Source organism: Scyliorhinus canicula, chromosome 29 (assembly GCF_902713615.1).
Source record: "Scyliorhinus canicula chromosome 29, sScyCan1.1, whole genome shotgun sequence".
NCBI classification, from domain to species: domain Eukaryota; kingdom Metazoa; phylum Chordata; class Chondrichthyes; order Carcharhiniformes; family Scyliorhinidae; genus Scyliorhinus; species Scyliorhinus canicula.
Genome location: NC_052174.1, coordinates 14,106,753 through 14,118,332, shown reverse-complemented (window position 1 = coordinate 14,118,332; position 11,580 = coordinate 14,106,753). Strand labels below are relative to the sequence as shown.

General features: G+C 50.9%; 1 protein-coding gene across 1 annotated transcript; it reads right to left on the bottom strand.

Annotated features, from left to right (window-relative positions):
* Positions 1 to 4,191: 4,191 nt before the first annotated feature.
* LOC119958400 (somatostatin-1A-like) lies at positions 4,192 to 9,553 on the bottom strand. The gene is made up of 2 exons (XM_038786914.1): positions 9,327 to 9,553; positions 4,192 to 4,691 (listed from the first exon to the last, which is right to left on the bottom strand). The coding sequence occupies exons 1-2, from the start codon at positions 9,456 to 9,458 to the stop codon at positions 4,509 to 4,511; spliced, it is 315 nt and encodes a 104-aa protein (XP_038642842.1). The 5' UTR covers positions 9,459 to 9,553; the 3' UTR covers positions 4,192 to 4,508.
* Between the last annotated feature and the right edge of the window lie 2,027 nt (positions 9,554 to 11,580).

The following is an 11,580-nucleotide window of genomic DNA, read 5'->3' as shown; positions in this document are numbered from 1 at the left end:
TTCACCCTCTCCAACCTTCAGGCAGCCCCCAACTCATAGTGTTGGCAGAGTTGTCTCAATGTTCGTTTTTGTCTCCATATTATTAATGTGGACGGCACCCCCGGATTCGTCGAGTACCTTTCTGGTGCCAACAGACGGGGCGACGTTAGCAATGCCCCCAAACCTCGACACGACCCCGACACCATGGGCATTAGCCGCCCAGTACCACTATCACAGGTCTGGCAGTGCCAGACCTCCTCACTGCCTATCCCTCTGAAGAAGCCCCCCCCCCTTCCCCTCCGAATCCTTGGGACCTTACCCGCCCAAATAAAGCTGGAGATAAGCCGCTCCGAAAACGTGGAAAAAAGACTCGGGCGGGAATACCGGGAGACTTTGAAATAAAAACAAAAAATCCCAGCAAGGTTTTCACACTAACCCGATCGGACAAAGCCAGCCAAAGATAATGCCGACTATTCCACCTCTGCAGACCCTCCTTATCCCCGCTCACTAAGCTCGTATAGTTCCACCTCCGGAGCCGCGCCCAATCCCCAGCCATGTAGACCCCCTAAGTATCGAAACCTAGTCCCCGCTAAGTGAAACGGCAAGCAGGGTCCCCTCCCCGAGGCGCCAACCAGAAAACCCCCAGAATCTTTCTTAACCCGTTGTTAGACTGGGAAGGTTGAGAGGCAATTTGACACCAACAGGAGCAGGAGGAGGCCATTCAGCCCCTCTAGCCCGTTCTACCATTCAGTGACACCTTGGCGGATCTGTATCTTAACACCATCTAACCGCCTTGGTTCCCCACCCTTTCATATCCGATTGACCCCCCCCCCCCCCCCACTCTTGTCTGAGATAGGCTTTGTACACCGGAAGCATCGCGTCCCTCCTCTCTGTATTGCCCACTCGAGATAAAGGCCAACTTTCCACTCGCTCTTGAAACGATGCACTGTTCCTCCTTTGGGCTGGGCTGAGTCGATCAGGTGAAACTGTTCCCCCTCGTAAAAGGATCAAGCTCGAGGGGGACACGGACCGAAAGCGATTTGCAAAAGAAGCGACTGTGATGCGATTAAAAAGGTTTTTTTCACCCAGCGAGTGTTTGGGGCCTGGAATGCGCGGCCCGGGAGTGTGGTGGAGGCAGCTGAGGGCCTCGCTGATTATTCGAACGGAAACAATGTGCAGGGTTCCAGGGAAAAGGTGGGGGGGAAACGGCACTGAGACATGATGCTCATTTGGAGAGCCGGCGCAAACATGATGGGCCGAGTTGCCTCCTTCTGTCCCGTGGTCGTGAAAGGTTGAGGGACAGGTGGTGGGGAGGACATCACAGATCGCATCCTGCCAATACCACGCCCATTCGCCCCACGCTCTGTCTCCTACCTGTGAATCCAATCCCCTATCCCTGACAATTATTTGTCTCCGCATCCATTTGTTCTTAATTTGTGTCTTGCGTGTGGGACCTTGTTCCATGCTTTCGTGAATCATAGAATGTACAGTGCAGAAGGAGGCCATTCGGCCCATCGAGTCTACAACGGCCCCTGAAAGAGCAGCCTACCCAAGCCCACACCCTCCACCCTATCCCCGTAACCCAGCAACCCCACCTAACCTTTTGGACACTACGGGGCAATTTAACCTGACCAATCCACCCAACCTGCACATCTTTGGACTGTGGGAGGAAACCGGAGCACCCGGAGGAAACCCACGCAGACACGGGGGAGAACGTGCAGACTCCGCACAGACAGTGACCCAAGCCGGGAATCGAACCCGGGACCCTGGAGCTGTGGAGCAACAGTGGATGTCCAAATGAATAAATATCCATGGACACCCATTTATCTATAGCGTCTGTGACATCCTCAAAAGGTCAAAATTGAATCCGGGGGGGCAGCACGGTGGCCTAGTGGTTAGCACAACTGCCTCACGGCGCTGAGGTCCCAGGTTCGATCCCGGCTCTGGGTCACTGTCTGTGTGGAGTTTGCACATTCTCCCCGTGTCTGCGTGGGTTTCGCCCCCACAACCCAAAAATGTGCAGAGTAGGTGGATTGGCCACCCTAAATTGCCCCTTAATTGGAAAAAATAATTGGCTAATCTAAATCTATTTTTTAAAAAATTGAATCCGGGTCCCCTGGTGCTGTGATGCAGCAGTGCTAACCACTGTGTCACTTATTTAACGTGATTAACCTGTAAACGATCTATGTTCCCTGTTTTCCGTTTTATTTTTGCTATACAACTTATATCCATGGACGAATAATGCACCTGTGACTTTAATGCAGCGGTATCTTTAAATCAAGCAGGAAGGCATCAGTGATAACTCGCAAGGAAGATCATCACGGGCTGTCGGCCAGAGACCTTGAACCACACTTATACTGTGTAGAATGTGCGCTGAAGAACTCATAATTGTTCGATTCCTGGCTTGGGTCACTGACTGCGGTGTCTGCACGTTCTCCCCATGTCTGCATGGGTTTCCTCCGGGTGCTCCGGTTTCCTCCCACAAGTCCCAAAAGACGTGCTTGAAAATGAAATGAAATGAAAACCGCTTATTGTCACGGGTAGGCTTCAAATGAAGTTACTGTGAAAAGCCCCTAGTCGCCACATTCTGGCGCCTGTTCGGGGAGGCTGTTACGGGAATCGATCTGTGCTGCTGGCTTGCCTTGGTCTGCTTTCAAAGCCAGTGATTTAGCCCAGTGAGCTAATCAGCCCCTCCCTAACAGCTTGTTAGGTCATTTGGACATTCTGAATTCTCTCTCTGTGTACCTGAAAAGGCGCCAGAATGTGGCGACTAGGGGTTTTCCACAGTAACTTCATTGCAGTGTTAATGTAAGCCTACTTGTGACACTAATAACGATTATAAAATATATAAAGATTATTATGAGGTAATCTATGCCTCTGCTAGTAATTTGGCCATGTCGGTAACGCCATGGATGAACCGGTCTCTCAACATGTCGTTGAGCGCAGACCCGAGCTTGCAACACTCAGCTGTTTGTCTTAGGTACGCCGTGAATGCCGCTATCGTCTCCCCTGGGGCTCTTATCGTCAAATTAAATTTGCTTGTGGATCCTAGTTTTACAGAGCCTGGCCCATACCCCCGTGCCTTACATGAGAAGGTTGAACCTGAATTCAAGACATTGGAAGAATGAAGCATCATCAGATCTATGCAGTTTTCGGAGTGGGCAGCACCCATCGTGCCTGTGGTTAAACCAGATGGAACCATTGAGATATGTGCGGTTATAAATTAACCGTGAAACTGGCAGCAAAATTGGGCAGTTACTCAATACCAAGAATCGAAGACTTATATGTTAAATTAGCAGGTTTAACTGACACTAAACTTTGTATGAGGCTAGCGTGCCAACAATTAGAATTAGAGAAGTTTTAAAAAGTCTTAAAAATTGAAAAGTGCACGTTCCAGGTTCATCGAGTGAAGTACTTGGGGTTCAGGGTAGACGCCCAAGGGCTGCAACCAATGTAGGAGAATATCGAAGGAAGCACCAGCTCCCAAAAATGTGTGGAACTGAAATTTTCTTCAGGAATGGTGAATGGTTACGGAAGATTTATTCCTAATCTTTCTGTAATGTTGGCACCCCTACACACATTGCTCAAGAAGCAGCAGAGGTGGTATTGGAGAGAACATCAGAAGTAAACCTTTTAACAGGTCAAACTAGCTTTCCAGTCATCCAGTTTCTTATTCATTTAGAATCCCCCCCTCCCCCCACTCCCCGCTAATAGCGATCATTCTCACCCAGAATCGGAGCGGTTTTATCATTTAAGGTGGCCTATTGCCTGTGCGAGGACTCGGACTGATGCCGAAAAAGCTTAATTCTCATATGGAGAAAAAGGGACTAGCCGTAATTTTCCGAGTGGAGAAGTTCTGGGAATACAGTTATGGACGGTACTTCATAGTCGTTACAAGCTGCAAACCCCTCTTTCGCTTGTTTAGGGAGGATGAGGTCATTAACAGCCTATGAAGGCAGCACGGTGGCGCATTGAGTTAGCCCTGCTGCCTCATGGCGCCGAGGTCCCAGGTTCGATCCCGGCTCTGGGTCACTGTCCGTGTGGAGTTTGCACATTCTCCCTGTGTCTGCGTGGGTTTCACCCCCCACAACCCAAAAATGTTCACATAACCGATTAGATTTTTAGAGGGGAGCTGGGTATGAGTGTGGAAGGTGGTGCAGGGATGGATTCCCAGTCAGAGAGAGGGCAGAAAGGAACACAAAGTCGTGGAGGTTGCTGAGAAATAAAGATATTTTATTGTGTGAGAGCAAGTCCATGCTCAGAGAACAAAGCAAACAAGTCAATCATTTACAAACACCTTGGATAAAGACACAGAGAAATCCTCAGCGGAGAGGCAGCCCAAAGGGGGAGGCAATCTTTCGAGGGACGGAGGTGGTTGGGATTTGTGAATCTTAAAATCTACAAGATAGAGGCAATTGATTTTTTTTGCCTCCCTTCAGGAGCTGAAGATAGGTTTTGGGAGAGGGAGGAATTCTCTTTATATCTCTCCCCCCGCCGGCTCACTTTCTCTTTCCCTCTCTCTCCGCACGTTAACAAGAGGTGAAGGTTTTCCAAAAGAAGTTCTTGCAGCCTGCTTTGCGGTCCCGCGGTGAGTTCCACCGGCGGACGATCTCAGCCTGGGGAAGCTCCCGTCTCTCGGTGCTGGGCAACCCCTTGTCCCCAGCATGGAGCAGCTCGGAGAGGAGGTTCAGCACCATGGTCCTGGACAGCTCCTGTAAACACAACACAACACTGGCATTTGAATAGTGTAGATGGGCTTTAGAATGGTTTCACAGGTCGGCGCAACATCGAGGGCCGAAGGGCCTGTACTGCGCTGTAATGTTCCATTGTTCTATTGGTGTAGCGCCTGGCACATCCCCAGCATGTCCCCCACCCCCACGCACATCTTCCAGAGCACCTCGCAGACAATGCAGCACCTTTTTATTAAACAATTAGCTGTTGGCCACTGTTATATCCCCCCCCACACACACACACCATTTGTACACAGCAAGATCCCACAAAGCAAAGTAGCAAGGACCCATCTCTTATTTTCTTTTTGAGATATTGAATGAAGGGTAAATATTAGCCCCCAGGACAAAGGGGTGAACTACCTTATCCCCCCCAAACCGACCGACCCCACCCACTTCCCCCCTCAGCCCTCATCTCTTTAAATGCTGACTGTGGAGTCAGCCTGAAAGAGAAGGTGGGGTCTTCATTTAATACCAAATATTCCCTCAGTACTGACCCTCTGACAGTGCGGCACTCCCTCAGTACTGACCCTCTGACAGTGCGGCATTCCCTCAGTACTGACCCTCTGACAGTGCGGCACTCCCTCAGTACTGACCCTCTGACAGTGCAGCACTCCCTCAGTACTGACCCTCTGACAGTGCGGCACTCCCTCAGTATTGACCCTCTGACAGTGCGGCACTCCCTCAGTACTGACCCTCTGACAGTGCAGCACTCCCTCAGTACTGACCCTCTGACAGTGCGGCACTCCCTCAGTACTGACCCTCTGACAGTGCGGCATTCCCTCAGTACTGACCCTCTGACAGTGCGGCACTCCCTCAGTACTGACCCTCTGACAGTGCGGTGCTCCCTCAGTACTGACCCTCTGACAGTGCGGCACTCCCTCAGTACTGACCCTCTGACAGTGCGGCACTCCCTCAGTACTGACCCTCTGACAGTGCGGCACTCCCTCAGTACTGAACCTCTGACAGTGCGGCACTCCCTTAGTACTGACCCTCTGACAGTGCGGCACTCCCTCAGTACTGACCCTCTGACAGTGCGGCACTCCCTCAGTACTGACCCTCTGACAATACAGCAGTCTCTCAGGACTACACTGAGATTAAGGGTCTGTGTTTGGTGCTGAGGTATTTGGAGTGGGTCTTAAATCCACAATCTTAGAGATGAGATATTGGAAGAGTGTTACTGAACTACAGCAAACATCATGTCAATGAGGTTGTGGAATAAAGTAGCAATTAAATCTGATTTCGGTGTTATCTCATTTTATTCCATCTCCCGCTCTTTTCGGTTAACCACTCCCACTGCCACCTAACCCTATTACATCTCTCCTTTCTCACACACTCATTTCTAAATTTCCCACCCCACATGTTTTTCTTTCCGTCAACATTCTCTTTCAATGGAAGCTAATCAGATCAGTAAGTATTCAACGAATGGCACCACACAGGAATGTTCCGAGGAACAAAGAGACCTCGGCGTGTTTGTCCACAGATCTCTGAAGGCAGAAGTGCTGGTTGATAAGATGGTGGGGGAAAAAGGTATATGGGACACTTGCCTTTATCAATCGAGGCACAGATTACAAAAGCAGGGAGGTCATGCTGGAGTTGTATAGAACTTTGGTGAGGCCACAGCTGGAGCACTGGGTGTAGTTCTCGTCGCCACATTATAGGAAGGATGTGATTGCGCTGGAGGGGGTGCAGAGGAGATTCACCAGGATGTTCCCTGGGATGGAACGTTTCAGTTATGAAGAGAGGTTGGATAGGCTTGGGTTGTTTTCTCTGGAGCAGAGAAGACTGAGGGGCGACCAGCCCGAGGTGGACAGGATTATGAGGGGCGTGGTCAGGATGGGATAGGGAGCAGTGGTTCCCCTTAGTTGAAGGGTCAGTCACGAGGGGAACACAAGTTCAAGGTGAGGGACAGGAGGTTTAGGGGGGCATTTGAGGAAAAACCTTTTTACCCAGAGGGTGGTGAGGGTCTGGAACGCACTGCCTGGGAGGGGGGTAGAGGCGGGTTGCCTCACATCCTTTACAAAGTACCTGGATGAACACTTGGCACGCCGTAACATTCAAGGCTATGGGCCAAGTGCTGGCCAATGGGATTAGGTCGGCAGGTCAGGTGTCGGTACAGACTGGATGGGCTGAAGGGCCTTCTCTGCAGTGTGTATTTCTGTGATTCTGTGATCTCGTCTTCGAACCAATATTTTCCTGTGCCTGATAGAATCCTGCTGTCCCTAAAGCAGGCAATCTTTAAACTAGAGACCAATGTTTTTTTTTAAATAAACATTTTATTGAGGTATTTTTGATATTATAACAACAACACAATAAACAATGTACATGAATCTATAAACATAGTGCAAAAGCCATCTCTCTCCCTTACAGGTCCAACCTTTATTAACCCCCTACTCCAAGCTAAACTAACCCCCCCACCTTCTGCTGACGATTAATTTTCCACGAAGAAGTGGACGAACGGCTGCCACCTCCGGGCGAACCCAAACAGTGACCCTCTCGAGGCGAACTTGATTTTCTCCAAACAGAGAAAGCTAGCCATGTCCGATCGCCAGGTCTCCGAGTTCGGGGGCTTTGAGTCCCTCCAAGCGAATAGTATCCGTCTCCGGGCTACCAGGGAAGCAAAGGCCAGAACGTCTGCCTCTTTCTCCTCCTGGATTCCCGGGTCTTCCGACACCCTGGAAATCGCCACCTCTGGACTTAGTGCCAGCCTTGTTTTTAACACCGTGGACATGACATCCGCAAACCCCTACCAAAATCCCCTAAGCTTCGGACATGTACAGAACATGTGGACATGGATCGCTGGTCCTCCCGCACATTTTGCGCAACTGTCCTCCACCCCAAAGAATCTGCTCATCCGGGCCACTGTCGTGTGAGCCCGGTGAACAACCTTAAATTATATCAGGCTGAGCCTGGCGCATGTTGCAGATGCGTTGACTCTACACAGCGCGTCCGTCCATAGACCATCCTCTACCTCTCCTCCCAGCTCCTCCTCCCACTTGCGCTTCAGCTCCTCAGTCTGTGTCTCCTCTGACCCCCATAAATTCATTGTAAATGTCAGACACTCCCTTCCCCTTTCCATCCTCTGGAAACTACCCTGCCCTGAATCTCCCTTAGCGGTAGGAGCGGGAAGGTTGAACCTGTTTACGTAGGAAGTCCCGCACCTGCAGATACCTGAATTTGTTTCCCCTCGCCAACCCAAACTTCTCCTCCAGCGTCCTAATACTCGGAAAGCTCCCCTCTGTAAGCAAATCCCCCATCTTCTCAAACACTGCTCTCTGCCAACTAGAGATCAAAGTTAATCCAGCTCCCTCACACTGTCACTCAGTAACCCCTCTCCCCCCGGCACCCTGTGTTACTGACTGTATCTCTACTGATGTTAATCCAGCTCCCTCACACTGTCACTCAGTAACCCCTCTCCCCCCAGCACCCTGTGTTACTGACTGTATCTCTACTGATGTTAATCCAGCTCCCTCACACTGTCACTCAGTAACCCCTCTCCCCCCAGCACCCTGTGTTACTGACTGTATCTCTACTGATGTTAATCCAGCTCCCTCACACTGTCACTCAGTAACCCCTCTCCCCCAGCACCCTGTGTTACTGACTGTATCTCTACTGATGTTAATCCAGCTCCCTCACACTGTCACTCAGTAACCCCTCTCCCCCCAGCACCCTGTGTTACTGACTGTATCTCTACTGATGTTAATCCAGCTCCCTCACACTGTCACTCAGTAATCCCTCTCCCCCAGCACCCTGTGTTACTGACTGTATCTCTACTGATGTTAATCCAGCTCCCTCACACTGTCGCTCAGTAACCCCTCTCCCCCAGCACCGTTACTGACTGTATCTCTACTGATGTTAATCCAGCTCCCTCACACTGTCACTCAGTAACCCCTCTCCCCCGGCACCCTGTGTTACTGACTGTATCTCTACTGATGTTAATCCAGCTCCCTCACACTGTCACTCAGTAACCCCTCTCCTCCCAGCACCCCGTGTAACTGACTGTATCTCTACTGATGTTAATCCAGTTTCCTCACACTGTCACTCAGTAACCCCTCTCCCCCAGCACCCTATGTTACTGACTGTATCTGTATTGATGTTAATCCAGCTCCCTCACACTGTCATTCAGCAACCCCTCTCCCCCAGCACCCTGTGTTACTGACTGTATCTCTACTGATGTTAATCCAGCTCCCTCACACTGTCACTCAGTAACCCCTCTCCCCCAGCACCCTGTGTTACTGACTGTATCTGTACTGATGTTAATCCAGCTCCCTCACACTGTCACTCAGTAACCCCTCTCCCCCAGCACCCTGTGTTACTGACTGTATCTCTACTGATGTTAACCCAGCTCCCTCACACTGTCACTCAGTAACCCCTCTCCCCCAGCGCCCTGTGTTACTGACTGTATCCCTACTGATAATCCAGCTCCCTTCAATATTTTAGCTCTCGAACATGTTGAAATTAAATTGAGATGGATTCCAGCAATAAACTAAACAAAATTATGCATTTAAATTATGTTAAGTGCTGGATCTTAACGGGTTAAATAGAGTGCAGAATGGAGTGTCTGGGGTTAACCTGCGCCAGCGCAACAGGATGGAGATTTTATAGGGGTATCTGTCTTACCTCAGTCCCCTCGTCGTTCCTCTCCTGTAAGATATCGGGCAGCCCCTGCACTCTGGCTGTACTCGATCCCCGCAGTAACAGCAGAGCGACAGTGACCAGAGTGAGGAGGACTTGAGTCTGCGATCTCGGCATCTCGAGCTCTGATTTTCTTACTGCGGATGGGAGCGATTGGCAAACTGTCTCGTCGGGCAGTGTGGGCAAGAGGCGAGCTTCTCTGTGTAACTGCTCTGACCAACTCCAGCCCTGCGATTTACCTGCTTTATATACCCCCTCAGGCGAGGTAGCAATCACGTCACAAGCAAAGCCCCCCACGCTCCTCACTCTCTGATTGGTGCTGCGATTTAATTGGGCGGACGGTGTACCAATCAGTGGCATGCCCTCTCACTCAATGAAGAGAAACCCATTTTGCTTTCTATCTGATTTCTGTTTCTTGCCCCCTGCCGCACCCCCCCCCTCCCCCTGCGCAATACGATGTGAGGAAAGAGAGATTTTCATCGCCCACCTCAAGGTTCTTCCCCTACGCCCGTACACTCTCCACGCACTTCCTCCTAATGGGCCATTTTCCAACGGTGAACTTGGACAACAGGGTGTTCGGCTGTGTGTGTGTCACGGAGTAATGCTGGAATTTACTGGACAGTGATCAGGAGCAGGAACCCTCTCTGACCCAGGGCTCACTGGGCAGTGATCAGGAGCAGGAACCCTCTCTGACCCAGGGCTCACTGGGCAGTGATCAGGAGCAGGAACCCTCTCTGACCCAGGGCTCACTGGGCAGTGATCAGGAGCAGGAACCCTCTCTGACCCAGGGATCACTGGGCAGTGATCAGGAGCAGGAGCCCTCTCTGACCCAGGGCTCACTGGGCAGTGATCAGGAGCAGGAACCCTCTGACCCAGGGCTCGCTTGGCAATGATCAGGAGCAGGAGCCCTCTCTGACCCAGGGCTCACTGGACAGTGATCAGGAGCAGGAACCCTCTCTGACCCAGGGCTCACTGGACAGTGATCAGGAGCAGGAACCCTCTCTGACACTGGGCTCACTGGACAGTAATCAGAAGGAACCCTCTCTGATCCAGGGATCACTGGACAGTGATCAGGAGCAGGAACACTCTCTGACCCAGGGCTCACTGGGCAGTGATCAGGAGCAGGAACCCTCTCTGACCCAGGGCTCACTGGACAGTGATCAGAAGGAACCCTCTCTGACCCAGGGCTCACTGGACAGTGATCAGGAGCAGGAACCCTCTCTGATCCAGGGATCATTGGACAGTGATCAGGAGCAGGAGCCCTCTCTGACCCAGGGCTTACTGGGCAGTGATCAGGAGCAGGAACCCTCTGACCCAGGGCTCACTGGGCAGTGATCAGGAGCAGGAACCCTCTGACCCAGGGTTCACTGGTCAGTGATCAGGAGCAGGAACCCTATCTGACCCATGGCTCACTGGGCAGTGATCAGGAGCAGGAACCCTCTCTGACCCAGGGCTCACTGGGCAGTGATCATGAGCAGGAACCCTCTCTGACCCAGGGCTCACTGGCAGTGATCAGGAGCAAGACGCTTCCGTTTGGCACAATGAATCAAAATAATCTGCCTGATAACGAACAGGAATTCTCTCAAATCCTCATTCCCTCAACTGTTTTGAGACAAGCCTTTGCTAATGTTCAGTTGGAGAGGATCTTTAGGGTCTGGCGAATCAGTTCAACCGGTATAACGTACAAATGTCAGGAGAGATTATTCACCAGCATGCTGCGTGCGACCCTGAAAAATTCCAGGCCATTTTCAAACCCACCTCATTCGCCACACAAATGGAGATAAGCAATGCCCTCGGGTAATAATCTTTCAATTTATTTTGGCTTTTCTTTAATTGTAACTGCCACCCTCGGGCGGTAACAGATCCTTGTCCTAAAACAACTGCCATTTATGTTCAGAAACAGCAAACTACAGGGATTCTCGAAATAATTTTTAAAGATACCCATGGCTGGAGTACTTGTTTTGGCAGAAACGGGCAGATAGTCAGCCACTGCCCGAAGCCGCCCACCAAACTGAGCTTTGAGTCGCTGAACAAATATTTTTTTTATTTAAAAAAAAAATAGATTTAGAGTACACAATTATTTTTTCCAATTAAGGGGCAATTTAGCCTGGCCAATCCACCTACCCTGCACCTCTTCGGGTTGTGGGGGCGAAACCCACACAGACACGGGGAGAATGTGCAAACTCCTCATGGGCAGTGACCCAGGGCCGGGATTCGAACTGACATCTTTGCCCTGCTT